The sequence below is a fragment of the Mastigoproctus giganteus genome, chromosome 12 (assembly GCF_048544385.1).
Source record: "Mastigoproctus giganteus isolate SK-2022 chromosome 12, ASM4854438v1, whole genome shotgun sequence".
Lineage (NCBI taxonomy): Eukaryota > Metazoa > Arthropoda > Arachnida > Uropygi > Thelyphonidae > Mastigoproctus > Mastigoproctus giganteus.
Genome location: NC_143586.1, coordinates 113940711 through 113955647, shown reverse-complemented (window position 1 = coordinate 113955647; position 14937 = coordinate 113940711). Strand labels below are relative to the sequence as shown.

The following is a 14937-nucleotide window of genomic DNA, read 5'->3' as shown; positions in this document are numbered from 1 at the left end:
AATTTATTTACTATACTCTGAGCATTGGTCTATGTGCAAGTAGATATGCATCTCTTCTTATACTTAGTTACCTAACACAGCCCATGTATTTAGTTGTTTCATGACAACTACTGGCAGTCCTTGAAATCCCCAGCAGCTGGCTTAAAAGGCTGCTGCAGCTTTATAGAATATATTAGTCTGTGTGTATCCCCCCCCCCCACAAGCCAGCTTTCAGACCCGACCCACCTAACACTGCCTCCATGGTATCAGCAAATATCCTTTGCTCCTACCTCTATTAAAGCGCATACCATCCTTATAAAAAAAATAACTCCCCCGACCCTGTTAACAAGAACAGACTGTTCTTAGAAAGATCCCATCCCACTACTTGACAATCACTCCAGAGCTGAACTGATTGACAAGATTCTCAATGTGTATTCCCTCCTGAATAAGTTCATACCACACTGTAATATCCAATCCTTATAGTGGGCAGGAAATAGTTTAGATTTGAATCAAATTTAAAACTGCTGAAGTGTTATTTAACAAAAACTGCTGATAACAAACCATCAAACAAGGTAACACTGCAAGAAACCATTAATCATAACTTGCTATCACAAACTCAGCAACAAGAAACTGAAGCGTGAAGTGGGCCAACAAAGTACTAAAAATGTGTCATAGAAGATCTAATGATATTAGAACTGTATTTGTTTGCTGCTAGTATAAATATCATTTTTCCATTTTATTAAATAATGTTAATTTCAAACACTAGTCACGATGAAAAGGCATTCATATGGCATACCATGTATTTTTGTGATTATTTACAAATAAATGTCTTAAAACATTTTTTCTTTAATGTCTTTTCTTAACAATAAAATGCATAATCGTTTTACATCAGTCTACAGGAGCAATTATTTCAGTTGTAATGATTGCTTTGGGAGAAAATTTATTACAGTAACCAAATTTGTGGTTGACACTGCATACATAATAATAATGTGTGATTAATTAATCAACAAGAATTTCCAGAATGATGGTATTTAAGTAATACTTGAAACACATACCTGAGTAGTTTTCCCGCATCCAGTAGCTCCTCGTATAATTACAACAGAATTATTATGGATGGCATCCAAAATTTCATCATGGGATAAAGCAACTGGTAATTTCTGCCTATCTTCTATCATCTATGGAAAATAAATTAAATTGATATTCATAAAGTATTACACAGCACTTATAACCATCTGAATATAAATAAGGCAGGAATCTAAACAAAAATGTGGTAATGACATATTCGTAAAGGATGAGTCCAAACAGTCTGTACGGTGTGATATCAATAAGAAATCTATAGGAAATGGAAATCTAACTTCATCATTATAATTATAGACTTGGCCAATTTCAGATTTACTAAATATTTGTGAATAAAAATTTAGTAAGGAAAAAGCAGGACTAATTATAAGTAAAATATTGAAAAAAAAAATTTTTTTTTTTTTTTTTTTTTTTTTTTTCCAAATAGATAATATGAGCAGAATTTGGCTTCTTTAGACAAAGAAGCCAAACAAAGACAAAGATGTGCTGAACAAATGGAAATTATGGTTTCATAGGTGAAACAATTTGTACAAAATCAAAATCCAGATAGGTCGGGTATGCCCACGACTGTTTATACAAAAAATGAGAGAGAGAGAGAGAGAGAGAGAGAGATCACTAAAGAAGAGGTTAATTATGAAGTTGGATCTGTTTAACACTATTCTTCTGAGCCAGGTTGGAAGATATAAAAAATCTGGTAAAGTTTGAATATAATAATCTTTAATAATCTGAAAAATGAGTGCATAAGATCAACTGGAAGACCAAAGAAGTGAGACCAGTGGAAATTTACATATGGTAAAAGAATTAGCATTAGTAAAGGCATTTTATGCAAGACTTATATAGCATCAGCCAAAAAAAAAAAAAAAAACCACTTCTCATTTCACCCATTCACTCGCACCGAATGTTTGTCTAGTTCTGCCTTCAATTTATTTAAGCGATCATCTTCTACAATGACAGATAGAAGTTTATTCCAGCAACAAACCACATGCTGGCTAAAGGCAAACTTGTGCACATCTATTATGCAACTGTGTTTTCTCCATTTGAACTTATGCTCTCTCAGGCGATTAGTCTGAACAAGAAGAAGAATCCCACACCATTGAGAATGCTCAAACCATTCAAGGTTTTATACACTTCAATTATATCACCTAGCAGGTGCCCAGTGTCCAGACATTGTAATTTGTAAGAGCCTTTCTTTGTAAGAGCAACCCTTTGTTCCATTCTCTAACTTCGTTGCCCTTCTCTGTACTCATTCCAGCAGCTCTAGATCCTTCTTAAAACAAGGCCTCCAGACTTATATACAGTACTCTAGGTGTGGCCTGACCATTGCCTTATACAAGCAGATAATCACCTCCTTATCCCTGCAAGAAAATTTCCTGTGTATCATTGACAAGACATCATGAGCTACTCTTGCAGCCCGTCTGCACTAATCAGAAAACTTCATATCTAACTACACAATTACCCCCAGGTCCTTTTCATTCTCTACCACCCCGAGTGTAGAACTACACAGTTGATACATTACTCTGGGGTTACTGCTTCCCATATGCAGTACTTTACATTTGTCAATGTTAAACTTCAGTTGCCACTCCCTCAGCCCATCTGCTAGACTTTTCTAGATTCTGTTGTAGCAGTGTACTGTAATTAGTGTCACTAAAAACCCTGCCACAAAAGTCGGCAAACCTAGACATTAAACCTGATATACTATCATCAATAACATTAATAAATACAGAAAACAACAATGGGGCCCAACACTGAACCATAAGGGACCAAACCCCACTAATAACGTTAGTCCACGAAGAGCAGCATCCATCAACTATTTGCCACTCAGTCTTTTCCCACTCAACCACCCCTTTTATCATAGTAGCAATTTACCTCCAATGCCACACTGCACCAATTTGTGCAGCAGTATCAAAAGCCTTTCTATGCCACACTGCACCAATTTGTGCAGCAGTATCAAAAGCCTTTCTAAGACCCAAATATATGATATCAAAATTATTCTTTGCATCCAATTCCTTTGTGACCTCATCAGAGTATCCAATCAAATTGGACAGACAAGACTTCACCTAAACAAACCCATGCTGTCTCTGAGAGATAAATGAAGCCTTGTCTAAATGATCCTGCATTGCTTCTTTAACCAGTGCATCCATTAATTTCCCTGGAACAGAAGTTAAACTAACAGGTCTGTAATTACTTGTGTCGCTGTTTGATCCTCCTTTGTGAATTGGGGTCACATTTGCAATCTCCAGTCAATGGGTACCTCCCATGAGTCCAAAGAAGCTCTCATAGTTGTGGCTAAGGGTTTGCTTACTTCCTTTGCTGCCTCGTTTAATATAACTGGATAGATCCCATCCACCCCAGGTGCCTTTCTTGTGTTTATCTTGAACACTTTCTCCTCCACTTTTGCTCTCAATTATCACAAAATCACTTACTTCCCTGTTAGTTTGTTAAACTTCTGGCATTCCCTTCCATGAATAATTCCTTGTGTGAATTTTTGGAGTTTTTTTTTTTTTTTTTATCTAAACCCCAAACACGAGAGGTATCAAAACCTATAGTAGTTAGTACCGTGCTTGGGTTGGAGGTTGAGAAGACGAAAGCAGATATCTGTTCACATGGACTGTAGACTGTAATTTTCAGGAAATGTGAAGGAAGGTTGTTCCAGAAAATAGCAGTTGATTGAATAAACGGGGAAGATGAAAAGTTGGTTTTGTGAGTTGGAAGTTAGACAGTAAATAGGTGTTGGCTGGTGATGGCATGTGTTCAGACTGTTTTGAAAGAGAGAGCAGGAATTATAGAAGCCAATTCAGAAGAACAGTGCCCATGGAAATATCTGTAGAAGAGGCATGCAGCAGAAACAATACATCTATGACACAGCGAGTGGAGAGACTCTGTTAGAGATTAATCATTAATTAAACTAACTGCTCTCTTCTGAATGGAATCAAGAAGCTTTAGAGAGGTTTTGGAAGCACCACGCCAGATGTGGGAACAATATTCCATGATAGGGCGGATTTGTGATCTGTACAGAGTAACAGCTGTTTGGAAGAAAAGTAACGCCGAGAGCAAAAGAGAAAACCAAGTTTTTTAGATGCAGAGGAAGCAGTAATTGTAATGTGCTTGTGTCAAGAGAGATTACAAGTCAGGGTAATCCCCAAAAGAGATATATTACTGCCTAGAAATCGGAGTGTCACCAAAGATAAGCATAGGAGCAGAAGAATCCTTTTTGCGAGAGATAAGACAAGACTGAGTTTTAGAAGGGTTGAAATCAACTAAGTTGTCTTTGAACCACTGGAAAATTACCTGGAGATCAGCATTTAAAATTGGTAGCAGATTTTCAAGAAGTTGAAGCTGACTGAGCACGGCAAGGTTTCTCAAAATGGAAAGTGGAATGCAAAGTGCTCATCAGCAAAACTATGGATAGGATTTCCAGTCAAAGGAAGAATGTCATTAATATACAAGAGGAAAAGAGTGGGGAAAAAACTGAACCTTGGGGGGACACCGGCATTAGTGGAGAAGTTAGAAGACAGAGAGCCATCTACCATCACCCTCAGTGAGCGATCAGAGAGAAAACTGGATAACCAATTACTAAAAATAGTTGGCAAACCATAAGATGGAAGCTTGTTTAGAAGACCTTTATGCCAAACACGATCAAAAGCCTTTGAGATGTCAAGAGCAACTACTTGTGTTTCACCGAACCTTTCCATTGAATTAGTCCATAAATGGGTAACATAAGCCAGAATATCACCAGTGGATCGACACTGACGGAATCCATACTGGCGATCGTTGATCAGATGGAAGGGTTCTAGGTAGTGTAAAAGTTGGCGGTTAATTGATTTCTCCATTACTTTAGAAAGAGTAGAAGTAATTGCAATGGGACAGTAATTGGATGGGAGGGATTTGTCACCCTTTTTAGGTACTGGCTGGATATGAGCAAATTTCCAAGCAGAAGGAAAAATAGCTTTGGAATAAGAAAGTGAAAAAAGGCGGCAAAGAATAGGAGTAAGTTCAGGAGCACAGGTTTCGAGAACAAGCGCAGAAATACCATCAGGACCTGGTGCTTTCTTAGTATCAAGATTCGTAAAAATCCTTCTCACATCTTTTTGATGGAAGACCACAGGAGGCATTGAATGGAGCGTGTTGGGAATAGTGGAAGGTGTTTTACCAAGTTCATTAACACGAGTTGGAAGAAAAATGGGATGCTAGCAGGTCAGCTTTATCCTTGGCTGAAGTGACAACAGAACAATATGGTTTGGACAGAGGTGGGAGCAGAGATGGGCAAAAGTTGCAGCCAATATTGTTCATGGGATATGCGGTGGTCATTCCCTGACCTTTCCGCACCCTCTGTATTTGGTGGTCAGGGGCTCGAATCCCGGTCTAATCAAGAAGCATATGCTACGCACTGCTGCTCCTGTCCACCTGGCTACAGAGGTGCCGTTTTAGTTATGAAATTTACAACAGTTACAAAATATAAATATACAGTGGAACTTCTCTATTACGAACTTCTATTTAACGAATTTCTCTATATTACGAATATTTTCGCAAAACATTGCACCTTGAAACGAAATTACATGTAAAATTAACCACATATAACGAAGTGTTCATCTCTCTATAACGAAATTAAAAATTAGTAAAAGTATTTTTGAATATTTTCAAGCATTTACTGCTAAACAGTGGCTCAAATATACTGTCTCCTTCCTTTTCCGAAATTGCACATTAGCATCTGGAATTAAATAATCATCCTTTTAATGAACATTTGTGGCCCGTAGGAGGGTCTTTGTTTCATTTTTGTTACAGTTATTAAACCAAATGGGTTTTCTTAAAAGTGGTTGCAAACTTTACAATAAATAGGGTAGATTTGAAAATTGATGTTGGCTCAGGGGAAAACGAAATTCGCTGCGGTGGCAATACACAGAATGCTACCATAGTCGGTTTTTTGTAACGCCTACTGAGTGACATTCGCTTCTGGCTTCAACTGTACCACGTGACCTTCGTGTCAATCATTATATAATATGTCCGCTCTCGTCTAACTGGACTCCCAGTAGAGGGTTTTCATGAATTTTTTTTTTATTTCGTTCGTCATCAATCACATAGGCTATATTTTCTTGTTTTTTTTTTTCTGAAAAGTAACATACAGCATACATTAATCATAAATTTTCTTTCATGTATATATGAATGAAAGCAGAATAAAAGAAATTCACAAAGTCATATATTTCTTCAAAGTGAGTGATACTGTTGACTTGGCAAGCGAATGTCATTGAGTAGGCGGTACTTGTACTAACAATTCACTATATGGCCAGCGCATCGAAGTTTGCGGTGTACGTACGACAAGAGCTGCAGTCCAGTAATTTTTACAATTGCGAAAACAATGTCGAAAAGAAAGTGTTTAAGTATTAATTTAATTATTAATGATAAAGTAAAGATTGTTATGATATTGACCAGGGTTTTAAGAAAAAAGATGTTGCGGAGAAATATGGCATATCTGCAAGCAGTTTATCTACGATTTAAAAAAAAATCGAGAATCAGTTTTAAATGCAATTGAAGGAGGAGCAGACAAGAAGCGAATTAAGTTGTGTATATGCGAAGATGATAAAGCTGTTCTAAAATGGGTGCAAATGATACGTGAAAAGAATAACCCAATATCGGGCCTAATAATTAAGCAACAAGCTCTGAAATTTGGACATACAGAATTTAATGCGAGCACTGGATGGCTAGATAAATTTAAGAAGTGCCACCGAATTTTGGAAAAGGTTATTTGTGGAGAAAGTGAAGAAGACTGCAACAGTTGGAGGAACAACACCTTAAAGAAGATTTTGGAAGAATATGAGCGTAAGGATGTTTTTAATGCTGACGAAATGGGTTTATTCTTTAAATGTTTACCGAATAGAACACTTCCTTTTAAGGATGATAAATGTTTTGGCGGAAAACAAAGCAAAGAAAGAATCACTGTGCTAGGTGGGGCAAATATGGCAGGAAGTGAAAAATTAAGACTTTTAGTCATCAGAATATAAAAAAACCCAAGATGTTTTAGAGGCACAAAATCTTTGGAAGTTGACTACACTTTTTAATAAAAAAGCATGGATTACAAGTGATATTTTTGAAGAATGGATATTAAAACTAGACAAACGTATAACAAAAGAAAAAAGGAAAATCGTGTTGGTGACTGACACCTGTCCGGCACATCCTGCCAGTATTTCTGCCAAACTTAAAAGTGCGAAGTTGTTTTTACACGTTCGCATTATTAAAAATTTTAAATTTCATTATCGAAAGAGAATAATAATGAAGATTGTCAATGCGTTATCAGAAAATAGAAACTTGGAGGTTACCTTAGAGATTGCATCTCTGAACTGGCAAAAGTTTGGACAAACGATGTCACTGAATACACTATTCAAAATTGTTTTTCGAAAGCGGGATTTGCGTTGAATACAGAAGTCGAACAACAACTGGACGAACAAGATGAATTGCCCCTTTCACAACTGAAAAACTTTTGGACATTATTAGAATCGTCTGAAAACATCAAAAATGAAATAACACTGGATAGTTATGTTTATGTAGATCACAGCAGAACATCCAAATGAAGATGAAATACTGCTGAACAGTGTTAGACACAACCATGATCACGAAGAAATTAACGATGACACTGAATATGCATCAGAACAACCCGTAGAAAAGCCAACTCGTGAAGAAATGATTAACGCTCTTAATACGGTTCATATGGGTCTACAGTTTTGTGAAAATGTTCCTGATAATCTTTTTAATGCTCTGAATAAATGTGAGGTTTTCTGTGAGAATCAGACAATTTTTTAATTGTACTGTGCAAACGAAAATTACAGATTTTTTTTTTTTTTCAATGTGTGATACTTACCGGCGAAAATTTTGTAAATGTAATTTAAATAAGGTTTTTGAAATAAAATACATTAAAAATAAATGTAGATTCGTTTTCATTTTCTAATTAGATAACAATTTCTAATAAAAAAAGATATTCTCTGTATAACGAATATTTCTCTATAACGAATTTTTTCGCCGGATTAATCGAGCTCGTTATAGGGAAGTTCGACTGTGTGTATATATACACACACATATATATTTATAGCTTTTTAAACCACAAAAAGCTATAAATTCACTTTATTGTTTTACTGTATATACACAGATACCAATTTCTGAAAGGCTGAAGTTTGGGTATTTTAAGTGGGGGGGCAATAGATTTTTCAGGGAAACCGACAGTTATCTTAAAGTCTGCACAACCCTAGCATTAAAATACAGCCATGCAACTGTTTATCAGAGAATGCTTTCAAACATAATTGATTTGTCTATCACACAACTGTCATGGCTGCTTTAAGAAAGATACAGTTATGCACTTTATACAGTCTGCAGAAATGCTGAGTAAAATCTTTTGTATATAACAATAGCCATCATGATCATTTTCAAAGCTTCACCACAAAAATCTGTGAACTTGGTGTTTGTATTTCTCACCTGGCTGAATTTCCCACATTGCACTCAAGAACTGCTATCAGGAATTGTTAAAATTCCAAGACTGACTTGGGATAATCTCTCTTCTTTAAAGATTCCTTGATAGTAGTCCTATTTTCAAAACTGACAATTGGCAGTTACCCAAAATAAATGTTCTTGTATATACTCTGACATGACCATCAGGTCAGTGGAGTTTACAATAAATCATCAACACAAACATTTATTGTATTCAGCAGTCACAGGCTTGAGCCCTGGTTCACTCGAAGTGCGCATGCTATTGCACACTTGCTCCTGACCTCAGCTACGTCAGGCCTTTAGGATCCCATACATCAATTCTTTATATTTTCATAACAGTTCTCACACTGAAACTGACAAGACGGATGCTACAAAACATCTATCATTTCATCTATTTCTTTTTAACTACAAGAAGAACTGGAAACTTGTTAACAAAAAAAAAAAAAAAAAACTTGAAAACAATGCACTGCTCACAAAATGTGTTACCTCTGCATTTATAAGAACATTTTTCAATGGAAACTTCCTCACTGAACAAAGGAACAGAATCTTCTAATGTTAGACTCTCCATGACCGGGACAGTAAAAATGCCTCTGATCTGACTAATTCAGAATCATGTTGCTGGATGATTCTGAATTTAGTTTGCTATCATAATAAACTTCAAAAAAGGAATTGGAAGATTAAAAATCAGCTGTATAACAAATATGAACATAACATTCTTCAGCATATCAATGGGTATGCAATCTCAGTACAGTCAGTCCTCGTATAACACGTGTTTACACTACACGAATTCGATCATACACGATTTATAAATAGGGAAACGATATCTTACATAACACGAACCGAATTCGCTTATGCATGATTCGCCTTTGTGTTTACAAGAAATGGCAGTCGAATGCGAAATCACCCCAACCAAACGCAACACGATAGGAATGAAGAGAAGATTCTGAAAATGTTAGTTATTTAGTTAGTTATTTTGGTTTTTAGGAGCATTAGCAACTAAGGCCATATTGCTCCGGGATATGCGGTGGTCATTCCCTGACCTTTCCGCATCCTCCGTATTTGGTGGTGACGGGCTCGAACCTCGGTCTAATCAAGAAGCGTGTGCTACGCACTGCTGCTCCTTCCCACCTGGCTACGGGGGCGCTTCTGAAAATGTATTTATGTTTTTTATATCAGTGAAGGGGAAACGCATTTCACCATAATAACGTAAAATTCCAGCTATCGGTATTATCACAAATGCGAGTTTACTACCAATTTATAACAGATTCCACTAGCAGGAAAGCAACTGGAAATTGTTTTTATTGTTTTATGGTAGTAACCAGCAGAAATTGGCTTTAGTAAAATGTGAGGTGTTAATAGTGTATCTATGCCTTTACGGTGTTGTTTATTCAGTTGCTACACGCGTGCAGCTTTGTTTATGTGTATCAAGCGTGCCTCCTCGATTTGTAATTGTGCTTTATTCCCTAAAAATGAGTAAAATGCTTAAAAGGTGTAAAAAGGAAGCGTCCTGGTGAAGACACTGCAGATTCAGTGAGAAAAAGAAGAGCAATATCAATAAACAGAGGCGGACTGGATCAAAAATTCTTACCCAGGAAAATTTGTAGTGGCCTCATACTAGCATTTGTGGCCAAAATCACACCGGTCTCCGGCCCACCTGGGTTTCCCCGGTGAAATATGAAAAAATATGAAATTGTGAAACATTTTGAGCGAAACGAAAGACCATGTGATATTGCACGTGCTACAGACCTAAATGAGGCAACGCCGAGAATTACAAAGAATGCAGAGAAAATAAAAACAACTTTCATAGCAGGAACAACTCAGTGTAATTAAAATCCATTAGATTAAGACACAAAGAATTGGAAGAGATGGAACGGCTGTCATCTGTTTGGATAGAAAAATCAAACAAAGAACAAGTTTGCTTACGATAGAAGCAAAAGCATTAACAATATTTTATTATATAATAGTCGTAATAAAATACTGATGTATTTTATTACGATTATTTATTGTGTTTCGTAATGTTTTGGTTACAAATGTGTGTTCAATCTTGGGTGGTCGGCGCCTAATCCTATTTTTCCCATAGGGCCTGTTGTTTATAATGCACGATTTTGCATTGCACGAGGGTTTCTAGGAACACAACTATCGTGCTATAGGAGGACTGACTGTATATGGATGTGAAGTATGTAAAATTGAATTTTCAGGGTAATGTTAAATTGAACATTCATATTTTCAAGGTAAAAACAGTAGTTTCAGGGTAAAAAACAGAATATTTGGAGGATCGAGAGCTCTTCAAAAATTGCTCCCCCCCCCCCCCCCAGATGTACAAAATGTCTCACCACTCGTGGCAATGGCTATTGCAGTTAAGTCTGTGATAAAACAGAGTGTTCCAGGACTAATAAAGCATGTTAGGTGTATTTTCCCTTCATTTTCCTGATTTTGTCCCAGACAACCTTAATGTTGGTCAACTGAATAATAATAGATGTGAAGCAGTTCCATAATTCTTTCTGGCTCTGACAGCAAATAGTGCTTTGGTGCATGCATATTTAGAGGCTAAGAAACTAATTGCAGTGGGATATTTTCAGAATATCCAAGCTTTATTTTTAAGTTTCTTTTGCTCTGTGTATTCCGTGATCTTTTGGGAAATAGCATTAGTATTTAGCCATAACAGTGCAAGAAATCCACAGGCTTTTCCTGAACCAGCCAAAAATAAAAATAAAATAAAAAATAATAAAATAAGATAAAAGAATAATAATCAACAATAACAACAACAAAAAATAACATTAATAAATATACCAAAAATAATAAAAATAGAAAATATAAAAAAATATATTTATATATATATATATATATATATATATATATATATATACAAAACAGAGATAAGAAAATAAGCTAATTTATGTGCTTCCCTCCTAGCGTAAGTAACTATCCAGTTGACCTTGAATTGCTCCGTCTTCAGCTACCTGCTTAGGCAACTTGTTCCAGTAATCAATTCACTACCCAAAAGAAAACTTCCTACAATTCAGTGCAAAATTCTGCCCTCACAACTTAAATTTATAGCTCCTAGTTCCCTATGATCCCAAGCAGTGGGTGAATGAAATGGCAAAACCACCATACAACAGTATAGGATTTCCCATGTTAACAGTTCTGTTATGATGGAGTGGCCACAAAGAATCAATGACTTACCCAAAGTTATTCTGAAAATTTGTTCGGTATATAATATACAACAACACAATTTTTAAAATATGCAATGTTACTTCATAATAAGTACTAACCTGTTGTATCTTGGAATCATTAACTCTCAGCTTTTCTTCTTGGGTAACTCTTAAATCTTGACTAATCTGACGAAGTCCCATCTAAAAATAATTATGAAATCAGTTATGAAATCCATAATATTGAGGAATGGGTTGGTAATGTGCTCTTAATATATGACCTTGACTGAATATTATTTTTTTTTTAAATCATGAAATGAATAGCAGAATTCAACACACCCTCCCGATGTGTGAGTGTTGATGAAATGAAGGTTTACAGATATCATTCTGAAACCAAATGGTGTTAATGCAGTGGTAAATGCCTTCCCCTAATCCAAAACATCCTGGCAAATATCCAGTGTGGGAGGGGTCGTATATGCTGGTGTTCTTTGATTGAGGTTGTTGTCCATGAATATGCTCCAGAGAAGCAGTTTGAAGTTCGATTTTTTCACTGCAATAACATGCTTTCACATTTGCTTCTAACATACAATTTAATAAAATATGCAATCGCTCAAGTCAAGCAAGCCCTGATTTACTAAATATGGCTAAATGTGACCTTCTCCTCCCCCAACTGAAAATATGCAATTCATGACCTTTCGGGGAGTAGACATACAAACAATAATAAATAACTGCTCAGCTTTTGGTGATTTCGAAAACAGATTTCCAAACATGCTCTTAGAGTGGGAAAATCTAAAGCATTACTTCACAAGACAATTTTTCGAAGGGGTTTAAGTTGCCCATTCTACAAGTACGCTTGTTGTCACTATATTGTAACAGATCATATATATTTTTGAACAGCCTTATATTTTAGGAAAATTTAAAGAAAAAAAGCTAGAATTTTTCACAAGCAATGAACAAAAACTTTCAGCATAAGGACAGTCAAAAGTTTATCTGTAGAGAGAGAACAGAGCAAACAAAAAAGAAGAAAAAAAAAAAAAAAGAAAGAAAAAAAAAGGTATAAGTAATGATAATAAGGGTAAGGTGGGTTAAAGCAAAACAAGTAATCTCAGATCCTTCAGACGATCCATGATTGCAAATGGACATTTTCATGTATTGTGTAAATAAATATAATTAGTGGAATAAGAAAGTACACAAGTTATATACTGGGCACCTTAGCAAATATTAATAACCCAGTGCTTCAGCTACAATATGCAGTACAGTCAGTCTTCATATAGCACGATAGTTGTGTTCCTAAAAACCCTCGTGCAATGCAGAATTGTACAATATAAACAACAGGCCCTATGGGAAAAATAGCGTTATGTGCCGACCACCGAAGATTGAACACACATTTGTAACCAAAACATAATCGTAATTTTATTACAACTATTACGTAATAAAATATTGTAATGCTTTTGCTTCTATCGTAAGCAAGCTTTTTTGTTTGATTTTCTATCCAAACAGATGAGAGCCATTCCATCTCTTTCTAGTGGAGTTTAATTAATTACACTTTGAGTTGTTTTTATTTTCTCTGCATTCTTTCTAATTCTCAGCGTTGCCTCATTTAGACCTGTAGCACGTGCAATATCACATGGTCTTTCATTTCACTCAAAGCGTTTCTCAATTTCATATTTTTTCTCTATCAACAGAGACGGACTGGCCATAAGCCTTACCGGGGAAAACCCCGGTGGGCCGGAGGCCAGTGTGATTTTGGCCATAAACGCTAGTGTGAGGCCACTAGCAATTCTCCTGGGTAAGAATCTGATCCAGTCCACCTCTGGTTATCCATATTGCTTTTCTTTTTCTCTCTGAATCTGTAGTGTCTTCACCAGGACGCTTCCTTTTCACACCTTTTAAGTATTTTACTCATTTTTAGGGAATTACAAAATGAAGCACAATTACAAAATGAAGAGGCACGCTTGATACTTGATATACACAAAGCTGGGTGCATGTAGCAACTGAATAAACAACACCGTAAAGGCAGAGACACACTATTAACACCTCACTAGCTCACATTTTACTAAAGCACATTTCTAGGGGTTACTACCATAAAACAATAAAAACAATTTCCAGTTGCATTACTGCTAGTGGAATCTGTTATAAACTGGTAGTAAACTCGATCTAATTGCATTTGAGATAATACCGATAGCTGGAATTGTGTGGGCTTTTACATTATTATGGTGAAATGTGTTTCCCCTTCACTGATATAAAAAACAAATACATTTTCAAATCTTCTCTTCATTCCAATCATGTTGCATTCAGTTGGGGTGATTCCAAATTCAACTGCCATTTCTTGTAAATACAAAGGCAAATCGTGCATAAGTGAATTCGGTTCGTGTTATATACCATATCATTCCCCTATTTATAAATTGTGTATGATCGAATTCGTACAGTGCAAACATGTGTTATACGAGGACTGACTGTATATGAATAGCCTATATGATATGTACAAAAAAAGAAATAATCATTACTGGATCTCTACTGGACTAATTTTAATGAAACTTAAGGAAACTGTGACAATTTTTTAAAAGATCCAAAAATAAAATTTTGTGAAAATCCAACTTTCAGCAGTCAATTATTAGACGAAGATGGAAGGACAAATGTATTATGTGCCAGATCTACTGATCTCATTTTCTAAAATGTTTCTAAAAGAGCCAAACAAAGTTTATGAAAATTCATTGACTAGAATTACATGCAAGTGGATGGACAGATGTGAAGTCATTAGCACATTATGTATATGTGCTAACAAACCAAAAAAGGTACAAAATATGTATAAAAAATGAATAAAAAGAAAAAAAGCTTTTTGATTTGCCAACATTCATTAAATTCGAAAACTACCCTACTGAAAAGTTACGTGGCATTCTTTATGGAAATATGACTTTAGATCAGCAGTTCCAAATTTATTTTTTTTTGACTCACAAACAACTTTCAACATATTTTGATCGCAAATCAGTATGCCTGTATTCTCTGAATATCGTATGTGTTCTGAATTTTTATTATAAAATATTTCCAGAACTACATTTTCAAAAGCGATATCGCATAATAATATAAAATTATTATTAAGTACCAATATATAACAGTAGTCTTTGAAAAGGGGAAAAAAATTTGTACGGAAAACATATTTATTTACTGCGATATAATAATAAACTAATTATAAGAAATTGTGGTTTCTTTCACTATCAATTCTTTATTCTACCTTTTTCATTATTAGTTATAATTTTTTAAC

The 14937-nt window shown here is 35.5% G+C and overlaps 1 protein-coding gene across 1 annotated transcript in view; it reads right to left on the bottom strand.

Annotated features, from left to right (window-relative positions):
• The window catches only part of LOC150077352 (ATP-dependent RNA helicase A-like), a 338077-nt gene that overhangs the window by 170958 nt on the left and 152182 nt on the right, over positions 1 to 14937 (bottom strand). Inside the window, 2 exon segments of the mRNA XM_090386433.1 lie at positions 1035 to 1154; positions 11799 to 11879. Of these exon segments, the coding sequence (XP_090242559.1) occupies positions 1035 to 1154; positions 11799 to 11879 (201 nt within the window).